At 38.5% G+C, this 19,965-nt stretch overlaps 1 protein-coding gene across 3 annotated transcripts; it reads left to right on the top strand.

Annotated features, from left to right (window-relative positions):
• The first annotated feature begins 10,364 nt into the window (after positions 1–10,364).
• LOC113276350 (paired amphipathic helix protein Sin3-like 4) lies at positions 10,365–19,301 on the top strand. 3 transcript variants are annotated; one of them, XM_026525942.1, is made up of 25 exons: positions 10,365–10,518; positions 10,702–10,749; positions 10,863–10,959; positions 11,504–11,656; positions 11,745–11,928; positions 12,033–12,131; positions 12,260–12,424; positions 12,536–12,761; positions 13,178–13,314; positions 13,427–13,505; positions 13,586–13,615; positions 13,817–14,073; positions 14,211–14,365; positions 14,558–14,685; positions 14,763–15,017; positions 15,450–16,049; positions 16,181–16,269; positions 16,575–17,222; positions 17,309–17,409; positions 17,491–17,629; positions 17,710–17,862; positions 17,969–18,132; positions 18,209–18,320; positions 18,583–18,761; positions 18,853–19,301. In XM_026525942.1, the coding sequence occupies exons 3-24, from the start codon at positions 10,895–10,897 to the stop codon at positions 18,745–18,747; spliced, it is 4,104 nt and encodes a 1,367-aa protein (XP_026381727.1). In that variant the 5' UTR covers positions 10,365–10,518; positions 10,702–10,749; positions 10,863–10,894; the 3' UTR covers positions 18,748–18,761; positions 18,853–19,301. The 3 variants fall into 3 exon arrangements, with proteins under 3 accessions (XP_026381727.1, XP_026381726.1, XP_026381725.1); XM_026525941.1 differs by having other exon boundaries at positions 12,533–12,761; positions 16,578–17,222; XM_026525940.1 differs by having other exon boundaries at positions 12,533–12,761.
• The last annotated feature ends 664 nt before the right edge of the window (positions 19,302–19,965 follow it).

Raw genomic sequence — 19,965 nt, 5'->3', positions numbered from 1 at the left:
GATGGAGAGAAATCTTTCATACCGGGTTGCACTCCTGGTTATTTGGTGTCAGTAATGCACGGAAAGTTCCAGGTGGAAGAATACAACATCGACAAAGCATCTCGGCAAATGGGTCTCGATCAGTGTTCTCCAGTCCAACGAATGAATAAGCCATTGGTCGAGCATCTGAAGGCTCATTTAGATTGCACACATGTGGAAGGAAATGATTACTTGTTTCCTTGTTCCAACCGAGCTACCTATGTAACTCCAAGTTATGTAGACTTCTGGAGCCAACAACTTGAGAGCTTACATAAGTTTGTGATGGATGTTAAGCCTTTGGTACGAGAATTTCCTTCTGCTGGCATGATTTCTGATCGACCAAGATTGAAGCATCTTTCTAATGGTGATAAAAGAAAAACGCCTCCAAAATGCTCACAGGTACATATTCTCCTTATGATTTTAGCAAATACATGATAATGGTATCTTGACTATTTCATTAACTTGTAGGCCGACCGTATTGTGAGGTCTCGAATTCGGCTAGATTTCTCAGAAGTGCAAGGAAGTCCCCAGGGTGGAGAAGGCAAAAGTAGGAGGAACTATAGGATAACGTGCAGTCCCCAGTCGCTTCTTTGGTGAGTTGTTAATATTACTTCTCCCATGACTTTTTCTTTGTCCGTGTACATTAGGATCATGAAACCAATGTTTGTTGTTGTTCCAAAACTTTGCTCCATCACGCATTGACGGTCTCTGTCTTGTTCAGCCAACAACCCATGAGTCCAGCGGTGAAGATGAAGTCGATGTAAGTATTATTTTGTATAATTAATCATGATACTTATTGAATCAAATAATAATGATTGTTGTTGATATACCCAGGAGGAGATTTTCCTGGAAAACCTACATGGCCATGTTGTTCATTCATCTTCGAATGGTGGTGAGAAAGAGAATCTTCAAGAATTGGGACCGAATGGAGATAATGGTGCTCCCAATGTTAATGCCGACCATGTTAATCTTTCGAACGACTTGGAGACTCCTCAAGTAAGTATCCATTTTGTATTATCCTCGTAGAAGTATAATATTGCTGATTTGTTGATGAATAGATGACAATTCTCATGAATAATTGAAAAGTTTTACCGAAATACGTCACCAGAAAATTCAGAACTCAACCTTTTAGCAAAAACGCCGTAAAATCTTCATCCGATGTCAGACTTTCATGATCTACCCATGTATCTTTATGCCAAGGAAATTTCCAAGCTTTTTAAAAGAATCTTTTTAAGTTTTGAGCACGTTTAGGTGTTGAAACCAGTGAAACAGTAAACCTCCAGGAGACTTTCAAAAATTTTCCAGCTGGCATGTAGTCCAATGTTTTGGCCACATCACTTCGCTCGTTTATCCAATTGCTATGAAATTTTGATATGTTATAAAGAACATACATATGAAGATAATGGTGTATGAATCAACCTTAGATTATTTATAAATTGCTCCCAGTTCATCGTATTATACATGGAAGTATAAAATCTCTTTAGACGAGCTTGTCGAAAAACGTGGTTTATGACTTTCACACTATTTGCTCATGTCTTGGATGTATAGTAAATAACTTAGATAATGTTGGTTCACTTAAATGCTGGATTTTATGATTGACTTTGGTTCAGGTGCCAAATGACGAAGTTGAGAATAATAGAACCAATGATGTTGATTTGAACAATATGGCGAATCAAGGTGATGGTATTACGATCCCTGCACCTCAGGGTCATAAAAATGTTGCTACCGAGGTTGTTGACGAGAAAGATGCTCAAGTTGTTACCACTCCAGGGATAGAAGAAACCATACCCAGAATGGAAGAAGTTGCTTCCACAATTGCTGAAGTTGCTCCGGTAATTGAGAACCACATAATAGTGCATGAATATCCCAATGCAAGGATTATTTGTGAGCCTCCATTCGGCGAATCACTCCCACATCATACATCAGTTGGCGGATTTAGCGTTCCTATAGGGTATGTGATATGTATGAGAAATTGTGGAAAATATATGGTCACATTGTTGTCACCAAGGATCCAAAACGCAGTTACTTCTTGACAATGCAAGTAGGAACTATATTGCATGTCATTGATGATATACGGACCAGGGTGAGAAGTACAGTTACTCAAGATGTACTCTTTGATTGGGAGTACAATTTGAAGAAATCTGAAGAACTTGGTTTCAACTTGAAGTGGCTTCGTCAGAGGATCAACATCATCAGGGATGCAGTAGAGAAAAATATACCCTTCACCAGTGATGTTGTGGCGGAAAAATGGCTAAGATTGCTGAATTGACTGAACATATAGAGTTTGAGAAGGCGGCCTTGCAAGTCTTGAAGAATGCAGAGAAGCAGAAATCTTACTTTGCCGGTTTCCTTTAATTTTCCTTTCCATAATCTCTTGGACCTTCAATTTCTGAGAGATGTGAGGTTTTATTTTGGTTTTGACTTTTTGATTGGTTTTTAATTAGTGAATGATTGAGGATTTTCTTTTTTGGAATTGATAGAGATTTTCTTAAAATAAATAACTTTGATAAATTGATGAATTCAAATACTGAATGCAAGAGTTGCAAACTCTTGGAGGAATTGAAATATATGTGAAAGAAAATCCTAAAATGAAAACGTTAGGTGCTCAAGAGTTCATGCCTTGAACATAAAACACCTTGGGACGCTGAATGTTTCATGCGTTAAAAGACTTTATCCAATTCTCGTGAATCATTGGCACACTTGTCTTGCCTTTCATGTCAGCTAATTTGTAATATCCTCCGACTGCTGACTTAGCAATCATAAAAGGCCCTTCCCAGTTAGATCTCCTTGTGGAATGGAGATTACGCTTAGTTGCCTTGAGAACTAAATCCCCTTCATGAAATTTGTTAGGCTTGGTTGGTCGTGCCCTGAATATCTTCTGCTGGTTCGAAATTCCTCGTATAGTAGGACTCCGTATTAGTGGAGCTTTCCAATCTTGCGGTACATGTGGACACTCACGCAAGGGAGAATACCTAGGATATTGATTGTCGTGCTCGGTCATTATTCTAGCAATTACCGTGTTAGTGAGATGCTGGATTCAGAGAGGCTCTGCGTCGAACCACTTGGTGAAATATTGCTGAGGCGAGACTAACCACTCATAACGTTTGGTGATAACTTGGTTATGAGTAAAATTGAGCCCCCAGACCAGGGTAGCATATTTGAAAGTTGATAATATGGACGCATGAGGGGGAATAAGACTTGCCTGAGTACGAAATCTTTTGACGAATTCATGTGCGCTCTCCTCAGGTTTTTGTGTAAGTCCTATCAGGGCTTGAACTTTCTCTAGATGCTCGAATGATGGAGTGTCCTCTATTTCTTATGAGTCGGAGCTTTCTTCTGAGTCAGAGCTTTCTTCAACAGAGAAATGTGCAATTGAAGGTGTTGGAGTTACCTTTTCAGCATGAATCCATGTTCGTCCAAGGATCATATCATATCCTGGGTCCTCCCTAATTATGTTAAATTTGGTTTCTGCCCAGTTTGTGCCAGTTTTTATCTTGAGAATGATGTAACCATAAGCATCCCTGGAGATTCCTTCATGATCTCTGACTGAGACAGGAGCATGAGTGGCTTCTTGGTAGGGTGATGCCTGCAACTCTGAGAGTTTTTAAAGGGATGGTATTGACAACATTGCCAACATCGACCAACGCTTGCTTGAATTCATTTCCTTTCAGGTGCACTGTGGTGAGAAGTCCCTAGTCGTACATCTCTTTGTCGGTGACTGAAGGTTAAGGGAGCACTTCTGAGATAGATAGGCGTTTCCCAAACGCTATATGGTTCAAAGCCACCAACATGTCCATCCTTTGAGCCTTTGACAGATAAATCAATTCGCAAGCATGCTCGATCAATGATTGAACTGCTTCTTTAACTGGTTGTTCAGATAACGTAAAGGTTCTGATTGAGAGAGGATTCTTGTGCACCCCTTCAGTCCCCAGTTCTCCTGAATCAGCCTTTTCCTTGAATATGTGCTTCAAAGTTCTGCAATCACTGGTCGGATGACTGACATACCTATGAAAGAGACAGTAACGCGGATTCTCCACTTCCTCGTCTGTCGTCTCTCTCCTGACGGGAGGTAAATTGATCGCACCATCTTGGATCCAGACTTCCAATAACTCGATCACCTCTTCAATAAGGAAAGGAAAGTTTGGCACTTCCTGATCATTTTTCTGAAGCTGAGTAGGTGTTTGTGCATTTCGAGTTTGGTTGTCCTTCCTTGGTGCTTTCGTGGGATGAGACGTTGGAGGAGAATTCTTATGTTGATGCGCCTCAGCTTTCCTTTTGCTTCGTTCAACAACATTCATGGAAGGTTGAATATTGTACTGTTTATTGATTAAGCGCTTGGTGCTGCTTCGAGTGTCTCCCGGCTCTTCGGTTTTGACAATTTTTGTTCTTTCCAGTAAGGCTGGAGCAGTAGTTGCCGATTGCTTGGACGCTTCATGAAGTTCTAAAAAGGTTTGGAACCAGAGATTTTCTATCAAAGCTCTGTAAACCGGGATCATCCCGTTGATGCACAAGTCTACCAATTATTTCTCGGTGACATTAGGGTCATGGAAATCCAAAACTTGAAGTCTGAACCTCTTCAGATATTCATTTGAATGTTCAATATTCTTTTGAGCCATTCTTCCCAAGTCAGAGAGATTAATATGCTCGGAGACGAATAAGTATTTCCTGTAGAAGGCATTAACCATTTCTCCCCAACTAGAGATGCTCCCAGGTGCAATGTTGTTATACCAGGTGTATGCTCGGACGGTCAGAGATTTAGAAAATTCTTTCAGACGGTCGACATGGTTGTGTTCGTGCTCACCTAGCGCCTCCAGGAATCAAGAGAGATGCATGATCTCGAGCATTCCCTGTTTCGCTGTATAGTGTGAACGTTGGAAAGGTGTAGCCTTTAGGGAGAGGGATTCTCTGTGTAGCAACAGGATATGGAGGTTGATGACGATGGACAAATGGTGTCTTGTCTTTTCCTCGAGCCTCCATGAAGCGCTCCAGATCTTCACGAGTGATGAAACCTGCAGACTCCTTCTCCGGTGGATTTTCTGCAGCTTTGCAGGCTTCATCATTATCCACCACATGGATTGGTGAACTTTCAGGGTCTGTTTCTTTGGATTTTACTTTCTCCGACCTTTCCTCAGTTTTCTCTGAGATTTTATCGGTGAGAGTTTTAAGATAATTGCATAGTTCCTTCTGAGTAGTGGCCATATCAGTTTGATTTTTGGCGAGAATTTCTTGAACCTTCATGAGATCATCTATGGTGGGCGGATTTTCCCTGACTTCCTCGGGATGCCGGCCGAAGAGAGGATGATTTCCAATGTTGGTTTGAGGAGGAGTGGTATCACCACCATTGTTGGAAGCAGGAATGGTTTATGGAATACTATCATTGTTATTGTTGCCAGTGCTAGCGTCATTTTCATTTGTAACTAACCCAGACCTAAAACCAGCCATCTTGCGAAAATGTGAGATTACAACCGAGATGATGATCTCCCAATGTGGTCGCCAATCTGTAGATGGGGAAAAACAATTTGCTGGTTTTTTAGTGAAGTGAAGAGACGATCGAGCGGACGAGACTCCTCAACCGAGAAAACTGCCTAACCTCATACATATGCACCGCACGGGAGTGCTTTGAGTTCGAGAGATCAATCTGTAGGACTCCGGCCTAAACCAAGTCAATGGCCATTCCAGAGTCAATTCAGTCACAAAGAGGGAGATGGGTTGATCTGTAGGAAGGAAGCTGAGAATTGTGCGGGATCAATGATGATTAAGGATTGTGGATGTGTTGTGGGTTTCTGCAAATTGATGAATAAGTTCGAATGATTGAGAGAGTGTTGTTCACACGATGATTCTTGGTTAAACGATGGATTGTCTGCTCAATATCTCGTGGATTTTTCTGTGTCTTCAATCATGGATTCAGAGACTTATTTATATTGTCAGAATAGTGAACACATTGATCCCAGTAAGTGTGACGGTTTCTGGAATGAAAGAGTGGGAAAGTGGGAGATCGTGGTAAAATCAGTTCCATGTCGTGTAGAGACTTGATTGATCATGCACCCACCACTTTGCTAACTCCTTCAACCGTTTGCACGACTTACTCACAATTCTCATCGTGGATGAATACACGTGTTGTAGGCCGCCGGACCAAAACCCTAACTGGTATCCCCCATGTGACGTGATTGATGTCTCATGAATGTGGAGTCTGCAAAGTAGACGTGTATTTGATTAGTCAGTCGTTGACTTATTAGACAGTGAGTCTAAGTTTTGTTGAATTGAACATGAGTGACGAATGCTCGGTGATTCATGGATTGAACGTACGTACAGTTCTTATGTTGATATTGCTCGTATGAGCAAATATTGTAAATTCGAGCAACTGAGCAAGTATTGCTCAATTCGACGAATTACCGAATATTGATAGTTGGACCAATATTCGAGCAACTGAAAAATTGCTCAATTTGACGAATTACAGAATATCGATAAATTACTGAATATTGATAGTTGGATCAATATTCAAGCAACTGAGCAAGCATTGCTCAATTTGACGAATTAATTATTGGTAACATGACCCAATAAAATACTAATTAAAATATTGGTAGACTATCAAATATTATATGATTAATCCAGATGTCGATTGCTTGCTGGATCAACATAAATTTATTAGTGTTTGAACTTGCTCATATTGATGATTTGTGGAGCGTTTGTTCGAAACCCTAATTTTTAATCAATTGTTTGTCAATTGATGAATTGTTGAAAATAGGTCATGAGTGAGAGAGGTACCGACCACATGAGATGATGGACGTCCATGTGGTGCCCAAGTGCTCAAGTGAGCGTGCACCAGGGTCCTTAGTTGACCGGTTGGTGAGAGAATGATCAAATGCTGGTGTTAACCATTTATTAGAATAGTGCTCGTCTGAGCATTAGGTGATAAAACCTAATTATGGAGAAGTGAGGGACCGACCAAGAGGGCATATAGAACCGACCCTTGGTGGTGTGGGACCAGCTGATGGTTGATTGAGCAAATTCCAAGTTGGTTGGAAAGAGTTTGGACCCAATATGAGCAATTGAGCAAATTAGGTCAAAATTATAAGAATATATGGGACCGGCTCCTTGCAAGCCTTAGGTTCGGCCTTGGTCGGTCAAGGAAGCATGCCCGTGTCACCATTATGTCCGTGTATTTTTTGATGTGCGTTCGAGCAATATCTTGGATATTCAGAAGAGTTTGATTTTTGAGTGAAATTCTTGATTTTTCTCAAATGAGCAAGTAGAACTTTGCTTCGATCAATATTTTGAGAATATTAAAATAATAATAATATTTTAATATTTTTCATGAATAGCGTAGTCGGTCATATGACCATTTGACTTTTGGCTTTTTCATGGTTTGAGCAATATTTGAGAAAATATGAAGAAACCATGATTTTTGTTCAAACGGAGGAGTTTTATGAAATTACGGAAATAATAATTATGTAAACAAGGGATTGCAATATGTGGGACCGACCACGACTAGGGCATAGTCGGCCGGCTATGTAGCCCAGTCCGTAACACCTTTCCTCATTTTATTATTTTTCATGAAACCATGAAAATATGGAGATACCGTGAGTTTTGCTCAAACAAGGAAAGTTGCTTGAATGAAGGAGTTTCCATGAGTTCATGAAAATAAATAAAATAAGAAAAATAAAGGAAGAGGCGTGAGGGATCGCCGGCCGGCCGGTGGGCCAGGTCCCTAGGCGCCTCTTTTCTATTTTTTTTATTTTCTCTCTCCTGTTTTGTTTAGGATTCCTCGTTTTTCCATATTTTCAAATGCTCGTTCGTGCATCTGGGTGCTCGTTCGTGCATCATTGTTGAGTACACTTGCACCATTTTATTGGGGCTTACTCGGTGATAGTCTAGATGCCCGATTGTTGAGTAATTATTACTAATTCATGAAATTCGGTGGAAAATTATTCATGAAACGGAGTAATAATCATGAATTGTGCATCTATTACTAATCCATAGAGTCACCGGGGATTCATGGAACGGAGTAATGAGATATAATAGATTATTTTCTAGGATTTCAGTGGTGAATATCACAGTAGAATTAATCTATTGTAGAATCGAGATATGAGATAGTTGAAGCATCATACTCGTTCTGAAAGGTGCATAGTCAGGGAACAACGTGCGGCGTTGTTGACGTCCTGAAGGCGTTTAGCCCCCTTAACAAACAATTATGTGGGAGATCCGCCTGATTCTATACACAGTCTCTCTACATAGTCAGGGAACAACGAGTGTCGCCGACGTCCTGAAGGCGTTAAGCCCTCTCAACAAACAATTATGTAGGAGGACCGCCCAATCGTTCTTTTATGTAGAGGGGGGTCTCTCTATGTAGTCAGGGAACGACGAGTATCGTCGACGTCCTGAAGGCGTTAAGCCCTCTCAACAAACAATTATGTAGGAGGACCGCCCAATCATGCTATTCTACATGGAGGGCATGATGAAATGTGTTGCATCGAACGCTCAGCTAGTGGGAGGCCTTTCGAGAAACATATTCATCATGGCTCTGTGAGGAACTCGATCAGAACTCGTGAATGATTCACGGATTGTAAAATATGAATCGTCACATATGTTCCTGAACCGGGTCAGAAACATGCAGTATCATGATTTTATGATTTTGACCTTTGTCGAAAATCCACCATCAACACCCTCCCAAGGCTACAACTGCCAAACTGGAGCTGATTCGTAATCTATGCGTTCAACTCAGAAGGCTTAATTATAATCGATATATCTCGTCTGCCCAAGACTTGAGTAATTAGCTAATTTTGCTGTTCCCACTGATCTTAGACCATTTTCAGGACCCATGCATACAGAAAAGGACACTAATTAATGTGGGAAATATATCAAAACAAACCAGATAGCCAGACTTTATATTGCGCTCTAGATTTTCAAACGAATGAATGTTTCTCTTGGCAAATTCATTATACACAAGAACATGTTCTCAGGAGACAAATTAGGGAAGTCCTCATTTTTTTTTCTTGATAAAATATAATCATTATTACTTATTTCGACACGTGCAAAATTACACGCTTCCAACTGTTGTTATTCCACAAAATTTCAAGTCTCAGAAAATGCCACGTTCCCCAACTCTTGTGATAGGTTTCTAGTATCAGCCCTAATCAATACAATTAGCAGCAAACTCTCTCTTTAATCCAGTGGTTTTGGTCGTGTCTTGAATAATCCAATGCTCATAATTTTTGTTGTCAACTTTTATTCATCTAGTCTAGCTAGCTAGGCTATCAAGATTGGACGTATCAAAACAAATGTGACCTCTTATTTACGTCTACTTACTCTGTATCAAAAAATTAATCTCAACCAAATTTAGAATTACATCCAACCTAATTCTATAACCAAACATTTCATTGATACAAAATGCCCTGGCTTTTCATTTGTGGGAGGTGAAAAAATATTTGCATCCCACTTGCCAACCCTAATAACAAAAGAAAGAATATTAAGAGTTAAGACTTGCCATTTCTACAAGCATATCCATGTATGGATCACAGCATGCAAGTCATACGTGTAAGATTTTTATACATGGGTCGGGTCAATCCATTTAATGACCCGGATATATCTCCATGTCTTCCCCATGCCAATTTCTTTAAATTCCTCTTTATTTGCTTCATCTTTTCTTTTTTGTCTCCTCCATGTTAATTTTAAGGTTAGACAAATTTTCCGGCTGAGCTAATAAAAAATCTCATCTGATAGAATGGTAAAATTGTTAAATACTAATATCTATTGTTTAGACTTAAAAAATTGGATCATCAACTTCACTGTTTGATCTAACAAGAAGAAATCACTTTGTGTACTGGTTAACTTTCCAGCAACGTAATTCATAAATTCAATTATAATTGAAATATTTTTTTAGTATCCCGCTTTAATATGTTGCTAAACTTAACAAGCGACAACTATAATTAAACCTTTATATGCCGCTTTTAATCAACACGAGACTTTTATGCGTGTCGTTATGCACTCTTTACTGTTTTAATTGGCGGTAACTGTTATCCAGCGTACCGCCAAAAAATATAAAACATATAGCTAAGCTAAAAAGGGATTATAATTAGGGTAAAAAACATGAGAAATTTTGAAAAATTAAAATTACCAGACCAGCAGAACCACCACTACCAAAAGCATATTTGAACTAGAATCATCACTAGATATGATGAACCGGGTCTTAGAATGTGGATCCTAGTTCCCAAGTGATGAAACCGGATAAAATGAATATAGCCCTTTAACCTAATGGGACTTGTAAATTTTGTAACCGGTTTAACGCGAAAATACCTATTTTCTTTCTTCGAAGTGTTGTTGTTCCTTCTTCTTCTTCTCTTATATATATCTCAAAAAAAACAAACAAACACATAACATAAACTCTCTCTCTTCTTCTCTGAAACCTCTCTAATCTCTCTCTGTGAAATTCTCTAAATGCAAATAACACAAACCATTTAATTATCTGGATTCTTTCACAAACATAGAGAAGAAGTTTTCACAGTTAATCTTCTTCTTCTCTGTCGCTAAACTTCCATTTTTGTTTACAGGGAATAACTTATTTTATCTGTGAAGAAAACAAACCAAAAACGATCTCTTTGTTGATATGTGTATGATTACGTGTGTTGATGTTTCTCTTGTTACAAGTAATCTAAATATGCTCACTTTTTTTTTGTATTGTTGCAGGTTTTTGAAAGTTGATCTATTTTGATGTTAAGAATTGAATTATTACTGGTATGTTTTAGATCTAATGTTTTTAATGTTTTTGATTTCTCGATTTTGTTTCTTTGATTTTGTAGTTATGTTTATCTGATTTTGAATTTTTTTGGCTGTTTTTTCTTGAATAGCATGATTTGTTGAAAAGGAGAAGTTTTTAAAGATGAAAAGAAGTAGAGAGGATGTTTTTCAAGTTAAAAGGACAGTAATTTCCTCTAGAGGCGAACCGTAAGTTTTCTAATTAACATTTATTTTTGTGTTTAGTCCTTTAGTTATTATTTGATAATGTTATCAGATTATACTCGTTGATCATGTTTTGATGTTATCTGAGCTTCAATTCTGTTGGTAATTGTCTATATTGTGTGAAACTTGTGATTCCAAAAAGTTCTTTTTTTTTTTTTTGGATTTTGAGTCTGTACTTTACAGATTCTTCGTTAGAGTAGGTTGAATTGATTTTGTTGCGGATTTGTGCAAAAGTTTCTCTAAGCTGTTAGAAGATTTATAACCTAGATATGGATTAGGGCATGCTGGTGATTGAACTAGCAGAATATAGCTTAGGTTTTTTACTATTGGACCCAAAGATCCTTCTTTTGCTCTAGAAGGACCGGTTCTTACGATGTATCTGGATTGCCTTTAAAACAGTCGTTAACCTGGGGTAGCACGGTTGAAAGCCATTGGATTATTTCTTGTCACAAAGATTTGATTTTCAGTGAATGCTTTGATTAACTTTCTTTTGTTTTTCTTGCTGTGTGGTTCTTTATGGATAATGAAGCTCCGGGCAACAACAGGGTCCCGGAGGCATGTCACAGAAACTAACAACCAATGATGCTCTTGCATACTTGAAAGCTGTGAAGGACATATTTCAAGATAAAAGGATGAAATATGATGAATTCCTTGAAGTAATGAAAGACTTCAAGGCTCAGAGGTAGGCTATTTTTCTTCCGACACATTTTCTTTCTTTCTAATTCTTCCATACTAATAGCATTTTGTCTACTAATACTCCTGCAATGCAGAATTGACACCACTGGTGTTATAGCAAGGGTCAAAGATTTATTTAAAGGCCACCGAGACCTTATATTGGGGTTCAATACCTTTTTGCCTAAAGGATATGAGATTCACCTTGTAACGGAGGATGAACCTTCTCCAAAGAAGCCTGTTGAATTTGAGGAAGCCATCAATTTTGTAAACAAAATAAAGGTAAAAGTTACTAAGTCACTGTTTGTCATTTTGACTCCTTTAACCAACTCCATCTTAAGTATCTTGATCTTTATATTTTTTGCTCATCTTTTTCATTCCTTCAGACAAGGTTCCAAGATGATGATCATGTGTACAAGTCATTCTTAGATATTTTAAATATGTACCGGAAGGAGAACAAGTCCATTACAGAGGTTTACCAAGAGGTATTTTTAGAATTTCGTTTATCATTTATTCATAATTTTGATCGTTGTGAGATTTTATTTTATTTGAAAGGAAACGAGTTTTAAGTTTTTCCACTAGTCTCAGAATACCAAGTTGTTCGCTTTTGCAGGTTGCAATTCTTTTTCAACTTCATCCTGACTTGCTCGATGAATTCACACATTTCTTACCAGATACTTCTGGCACAGCCTCTATTCATCATGCTCCATCAGGCAGAAATTTTCCTCGTCGGGAGAGTTCTATTATACCTACTCTGAGGCCAATGCAAGGGGATAAGGTATCTTTCAGGCCCTCCCTCTTTCTATGGTGCTGGAGACTGTTGTTTGTTATGTTGTGCCTCAGTAATCAGTGTGTAACCTGTTCTTAAAAATTTGCATTTGGCCAGAAGGATAGGACTATGACTTCCCACCTCGACCGCGACCGCAGTGTGGACCGTCCTGATGACCAGGATAGGCGTAGACGTGATAAGGAGAGAGAGAGGAGAGATGATAGGGATAGAAGAGACTGTGGTAGGGAATATAAGGATCTTGAGCATGATAGAGACTTCGAGCAGCGGCCCCACAAACGGAAACCTGCACCAAGGACTGAAGACTCCAATGATGTGTTACATCAAGGTAGGGATGTGTTGAAAGATTTGAACTACGTTTCATTATATTTGTTTTTTAAAGATAAAGAGATAATATTTGTTGAAAAGTAAGTATTCCATAATGCCATTAGAGGATATAATACACATACTTAACGACAACACAGAACAGTTGTAATGAACCCCTACAAAAAGCTAATCTGGAAAAATCGAAGTTTATTATTCCTCTGCAGCTCCTTAATGTTTGAACTTTTATTTACTTCCTATAGTTTCAGTTGTATCCATCATGGTGTGTAGCTTAGCCTTAGCTTTCTTTTAGAGCAGTATTCTCCTTTTTCTTGTTTTTTCTGTTGCAGCTTTGGTCTGTTGCATTCACTGTATTTGAATAATGATTTTATTTAATTCTCGTTTGGGTCACTAATCAAATCTTTTCTTAAATCATGTCAGGTGACTACATTCAAGAATACACTTTCTGTGAGAAAGTGAAGGAGAAGTTACGAAATCCCGAAGATTACCAAGAATTCCTAAAATGCCTTAGTATTTATAGCAATGAGATCATTTCAAGAGATGAACTTAAAAATTTGGTAAGCCTTGGGCTGCCATCGTCATTTACTATCTTAGAGAAAGATATTGGTTATCTAAGGGCTCCTGAGTCCTGTCATTGTGTTTTAACTGAATCTACACTGTCTCTTTTAGATTGGTGATTTGCTCGGATACTTTCCTGATCTTATGTCTGGGTTTAACGAATTTCTGGAACAGTGTGAGAGGAAAGGGGGTAAGGGTTGGCAGCTTAATGTTTGGTTAGTTCCGAATTTTCCATCTACTAAATGTTCTAACCCAAACCCTTTCTTGCAGATGGATACCTTACTGGCTTTATGAGCAAAAGTACGTATATTAAATTTAATTCTCATATTCATTTGTTCCTTGTTGGAGTCTTCAGTTGGTTGATGATTTTGGAACTGTTTTCCAGCTATATTGAGAATTTTGAAGCTGGAGCCCTTTAGCTTTATGTTAATTAATTCCTTGAATATCTAGGTTTCTAGGTTTTTGCTTCACCGAGCTCATGAAGCCTTTGATTGATTGCAGAATCCTTATGGAATGAGAATTTACCTAGACATCCTAAGATTGAGAACAGGGATAAAGTACGAGACCGCGAAAGGGAGGAGAGGGATCGAGAACGAGAAAAGGAAAGAGTTGATAGAAATTTATCAGCAGCGGGTCACAAGGTTACAACCCCAAACAGGGACAGCAGGGGGGAGAAGTATATGGCGAAACCCATATCTGAGCTTGACCTCTCTAACTGTCAACGTTGTACCCCAAGTTATCGGCTTTTGCCGAAGAATGTAAGTCTGTCTCTACCTTGGTCTTTTGCTTTATGGTTACCTTTAAGGATTACTTTTTTTTTGTCAGGTTTGTCATTTGCTTTATGGTTACCTTTTGCTTTGTGGTCACCGATTCTTGTTTTTTTTTTTTTTTGCAGTATCCAATACCTTCAGCCAGCCAGAGGAGTGAGCTTGGAGCTCAAGTATTGAATGACTTTTGGGTATCTGTAACTTCAGGAAGCGAGGATTACTCTTTCAAACATATGCGCAAAAATCAATATGAAGAAAGTCTGTTTAGATGTGAAGATGACAGGTAAAAAATCCTCAAATTTTTATGTAATGAGGCTATTCCTTGTTCGTAAATGACATCAGACATTCTTCATAACATGACTTGGAAGCCTGAGTGAGCATATATTTTTATACATGTTCAGTTCAAATCCTCGCTGCCGAGGCTTGATTTGTTTGGTATTTAATTCATGCTCTGTGATTATGTTTATGATGATAGATTCGAACTGGATATGCTGTTAGAGTCTGTTAATGCAGCCACTAGGCGTGTGGAGGAATTGTTGGATAAGATTAATGACAATACTATCAAGCCAGAAAGCCCAATACGTATTGAAGATCACTTCACTGGTTAGTTGATCAAACCACACTTCTATTTGACTCCTACATCTCCATTGATCTTATACCACTCTGGTTTATCTTTTTAGCTCTAAATCTAAGGTGTATTGAACGCTTATATGGTGACCATGGGCTGGATGTGATGGATGTATTACGTAAAAATGCTAGTCTTGCTTTGCCTGTTATATTAAGTCGCTTGAAGCAAAAACAAGAAGAATGGTCCAGGTGTCGCACAGATTTCAATAAAGTTTGGGCTGAAATTTATTCCAAGAACTATCACAAATCTCTGGACCACCGTAGCTTCTATTTCAAACAACAGGACACGAAGAGCTTGAGTACTAAAGGTACCTGAAATCTCCGAATTGCTTACATGAAAGCTTGTCTCTTTACATTCATTTGTGCTTTCTTATATCTTTATTATCTTATATTGTAGTAACAAGCAAACATTAAGATGCATCAATACATTTAATTACAATATTTTCACAAGTTGTGTGCTCAACTTGAGTTGCCCATATTCTTATGTTGGAGATTTATATATTTCCTCAAAGTCTTTAAATTTTCCCCAGTGCCAGACAGGATTTCTGGTCTTGTAAATGAATCTGGGGAATGAGACAAAATAATCTTATATTGGCCCTGGGTTAGACCCTTCTTGTCTCCAGCCTAATGATTTTGTTATCTGAAAAGCAATGTTAGGTTGATAATTTAAGTGCTTTCTAGTTTTTATGTTGTATACTCCTTTTTATCTTGGACTAACTTGTATGCTTTTCATCGTGTAGCCTTGATAGCAGAGATTAATGAGAAAAAGCATAAGGAGGATGATGTACTTCTTGCTATTGCTGCTGGGAACAGAAGACCTATCATTCCTAATCTGGAGTTTGAGTACTCTGACCCAGATGTACATGAAGACTTATATCAGCTTATCAAATATTCATGTGGGGAGGTTTGCTCGTCTACAGAACAGCTGGATAAAGTCATGAGGCTGTGGACGACCTTCTTGGAGCCCATGATGGGTGTCCCTTCTCGTCCACTTGGTGCCGAGGACACAGAGGATGTTGTGAAGGATACAAATGGTGTTACCAAAAGTGTACCTAGTTTTGATGAATGTAATGGCGATGCTACCCTTGGAAGTCCCAAGCAAGTGAACTCTCCTAGACATGGAGATGACAAAGATGGTACTCATGGTTCTCGTAGGAGTGAAAGCACTCCTTCTGGTACTTCCCAGCTTGGAAAAGGGCAGAATAATGTGTCCATTCCTGAAGAAGCATCTGGAGTTGATCTACAAGCTCCTCTTAAAGAACAACCAGCAAGTTTAAATACCTCCCTTGCTATTAAATCAGAGCAAAGTAGTGGCAAGGCCACCATTGAAACTGTCTCAGGTTGGTATATGATTCCTGAACTATGAGTTTCTATTTTTCATTTACGTTCTCTTTTACATACGTAGTAATTCTCAAATTTTGTTATTCGTACATTTATTAATTCTGGACTGTTGTTGTCTTTTATCTGCAAGGTCTTTGCACGACACCTTCCAAGACTGCTCATGCTGCTGTTGAGAATGGGCTCGAGTCCCCGCTCAATAATGAAGCTTTACCTGCAGAGGTATTGGTTTACCATTAGTTGCATTGGATTTTCTCAGTTGTATTAATATATCGCGCAATGGTACAAATCGTATTAATAACTTAATTTAATGGCGAGGAATAAGGGGACTTTGGTCCACCAATCTGCTTAATCTTTCTTTTGAAAACTATTGAAAAACTACTTAACCTTTCCAGTTTTGAAGGTTAAACATTTGGAATTAATAACTATGTGTTTATGAACTACTGCATTTTGTAATAGAAGATGTTAGGTTTCTTGTGAAAGAAACATTCGTACTCATGTAGGCTTTGCTGCTCCTATTTATACAGCAGGATGGTGACAGTAAAAGACCAATTTTATCAAATGGCATGGCAGAAGGTTCCAAAGTGCAAAAACATCATGATGATTCTGTTGTTAACTTCAAAGTTGAAAGAGAGGAAGGTGAACTATCACCTGCTGGAGATTTTGAGGAGGATAATTTTGCAGTCTACGGAGATGCTAACAATGGAGCCGTGTCTAAAGCAAAGAATAGTGCATCAGGTGTACAGTATCAAGTTAAAAATAGTGACAAAGGAAGCTGTAGGGAGGTGCGAGCAGTTGAAGCAGATGCTGAGGATGTAGGTGACGGTGAGGAAAGTGCACAAAGGTCTACCGAGGATAGTGAAAATGCTTCTGAGGCTGGTGAAGATGTTTCAGGCAGCGAGTCTGCTGATGGTGAGGAAGGCTCTCGTGAAGAACATGAAGAAGAAGATGCAGAAAATGATGCAAAAGCTGAAAGTGAAGGCGAGGCAGAAGGGATGGCTGACGCAGATGATGTTGACGAAGATGGCATGGTAGTGCCATTTTCTGAACGTTTTCTAATGATAGTGAAGCCTCTCACAAAGCATGTACCTCCGGTGTTAGGTGACAAGGAAAAAAAAGATTCTCGAATTTTTTATGGAAATGATTCGTACTATGTGCTTTTCCGCCTTCATCAAGTAAGATTTGCTCTTCTCATCTTAGTGGCAGCTCTTAGAGTTATTCATATTTGGTCAGTTGATCTCATCAATCTAGCTTCTTGCAGACACTTTTTGAGAGAATATTGTCAGCAAAGATAAATTCGTTGTCTTCTGATAAGAAATGGAGAACTTCAAAGGAAACTGGTTCTCCTGACCTATATGCAAGGTGCGTCTAAATTTCACATTTCATCTGTGTAGCTTATAGAAGCACAATGCTTACTTATTTGCAATACTTTTTGATTTGCAGATTTCTGAGTGCTCTATACAGCCTGCTCGACGGATCCTCTGACAACACTAAGTTTGAGGATGATTGTCGAGCTCTTATTGGGACCCAATCGTACGTGCTCTTTACGTTGGACAAATTGATATGTAAACTTGTGAAGCAGGTATATTTTATTTAAGTTAAAATTATTTTTATTTTTTGTAACTTCAAATTATGCAAACCTAATTTGTGTTAATGTTGCAGCTTCAAGCCGTTGCAGCTGACGAGGTGGACAGCAAGCTTCTTCAACTACAGACATATGAAAATTCAAGACGACCAGGGAAGTTTGTTGATTTAGTATATCACGAAAATGCCCGTGTTCTTCTTCATGATGAAAATATATATCGGTTTGAATGTGTATGTGTCTCCAACCCTTTCCTATATGCTTTAATCTTAATGATTTTGGAAAAATGACCGGGAAACTGATTTTGATAGGTTCTCGTTTGTGCTTTATTATTTGCAGACTTCCAGCCCAACTCACTTATCAATCCAGTTGATGGACTGTAGTCGTGAAAAGCCCGAAGTCACCGCTGTTTCTATGGATCCTCATTTCTCTTCTTATTTGCACAGTGACTTCCTCTCAGTTCTTCCTGACAGGAAGGAGGCGCGTGATGTTTTTCTTCACAGGTACAGGAAACTCATTAATGATTAGCCAAAGCTTTTTATGTTTCTTTGGTGGTTTAATTTCATTACGGTGTTGCAGAAACAAACGAAAATACGCATGTGGGGAAGAAATTTCTGGTGCATACAATGCCATGGATGGATTTCGAGTTGTCAATGGTTTGGAGTGCAAGATATCTTGCGTTACATCCAAGGTATGCATCATACATATACCGTCAGGCCGCTCTTTAGATTTTATTCTTAAATTTAGGACAATGTGAGTAAGTCATTAATTTATTTCGTATGAGAATCTTGAAGTATTTGTAGTTGATTTAGGTAATTCAGTGGCAAAAGTAACCTGAACCGATACCAATTATATTATTAATGTTGGTTCCTAGCTTGTTGCTTTTCCTGTTTAACTGCCTACCTATGTTGACACCTTAACTATTTGACTTATGAAATGTTCACATGGGGCAGGTCTCTTATGTTCTAGACACTGAAGATTTCTTCTTTCGGATTAAAAGAAAACTGAAAAATGTAACAGAGGGTACCACCAGCTCAACATGTCACGAGCAATCAAAGCCCTTAAATCGTTATGCTCTAAGAATAGAACGATACCAAAAGATCCTGTCTGGATCCTAATGTATATGCTGAAGGTAAAGCTTTTTCAACTCTCTCTGGAAGAAGAAACAACTATGTTTTACTCGGATTTGTATTAATTATAAAGTATTTTTTGTAAGTGTGCAGATTTCAAGAGATGGGATGAGGTAAGCCAAAGGTGAAAAAAGAAGTGTATGATGTAGTGCAGGGTGGTGTCGGAGAAGCTTTGCTGTTGAGAAGGCGTTCCCTTGCTTTCTTGATCAGCGAAGGAATATACAACTTTGAAAGAGGTGGAGAAAGCAAAGTGTAGCTCTTGAAAAGTGTAGTATTTTTGTAAGTTGGTTTGTTCTAGTGTTGTTTTTAAAGGTTTTTTTTTTGTTTTTTTTTCCCTTCTTGGTGTACATAGGTTGATCAGCAAAATACCATGTAAAACAGAGAGAGATGTATGTTCATTTCATTCCTATCCTCTTCCTTCGCTTTTGATGGTAAAATCATAGGCGAGCCTGAAGTCGACTCAATACTTAGGAGTCGGGAAGAGAACTAGGGTTTGTGTGGGCTTCTCTAATTAATAATAAGTAAAAAAAACCTTTAGCTCAGAAATTTAGCATATTTCATTTTTTTTTTGGTCTTCTGAACTATTAAAACTAAAAATTCGATTCTTCTGTTGAGTGAAATGTTGAAAATTATTTACATCTTAAGCAGCTCCCTTGGGTTTGGTACTGGGTATGTACCAAACCCAAACGGTTTCCTTTTAATTTCCTTCTAGAGATGAGGTGTAGGATGTTTGTGTTGGCAGGATATGAATCTTATGAGTTAGTGTTGGTTAGATAAGTACAAAATCTACCCCACCAAACAAGTGCAAAAGAATGTGTGAGAAGCAAATTCCACTCTCTCCTCCATGCTCAAGGTTAGTTTGTTTTACTATGTATGGTTCATTCTCAGGGCCCAAAAGGATTCAGGGGACAATGAGCACATACAAAAAAGTGTTTTCAACCTTATTCTCTCAAAGTCTGTTAAGTCTGATATGTCTATGTTTTTAATATTTTGGGTTGCAGTTCTTTTTCTTCTGGGCACTTTCTATCTGATTTTCCCAAGTTCTTTAAGATGTTAGCGACTGTGCTTATACTCTGGCTTCATCTAAAGACATCTGAAAGGAAAAATGATTAGTCTTCCTATGTACTCGTGGATTTTGTCTGTTTATGTTCCACACATTCAGAAAGAAAGAGCAAGTGATGAACAATCAATCAACCTATCACACCC

The sequence above is a fragment of the Papaver somniferum genome, chromosome 4 (assembly GCF_003573695.1).
Source record: "Papaver somniferum cultivar HN1 chromosome 4, ASM357369v1, whole genome shotgun sequence".
Classification (NCBI taxonomy): Eukaryota; Viridiplantae; Streptophyta; class Magnoliopsida; order Ranunculales; family Papaveraceae; genus Papaver; species Papaver somniferum.
This window is presented reverse-complemented; position numbering and strand designations above follow the sequence as displayed.

Coding starts and splice junctions, on each gene's coding strand:
- LOC113276350 (XM_026525940.1), top strand. CDS start 10,895: ATGAAAAGAAGTAGAGAGGATGTTTTTCAAGTTAAAAGGACAGTAATT. Junction 13,506..13,585: donor ACAGTGTGAGAGGAAAGGGG/GTAAGGGTTGGC, acceptor CCTTTCTTGCAG/ATGGATACCTTACTGGCTTT. Junction 14,366..14,557: donor TTTAGATGTGAAGATGACAG/GTAAAAAATCCT, acceptor TTATGATGATAG/ATTCGAACTGGATATGCTGT.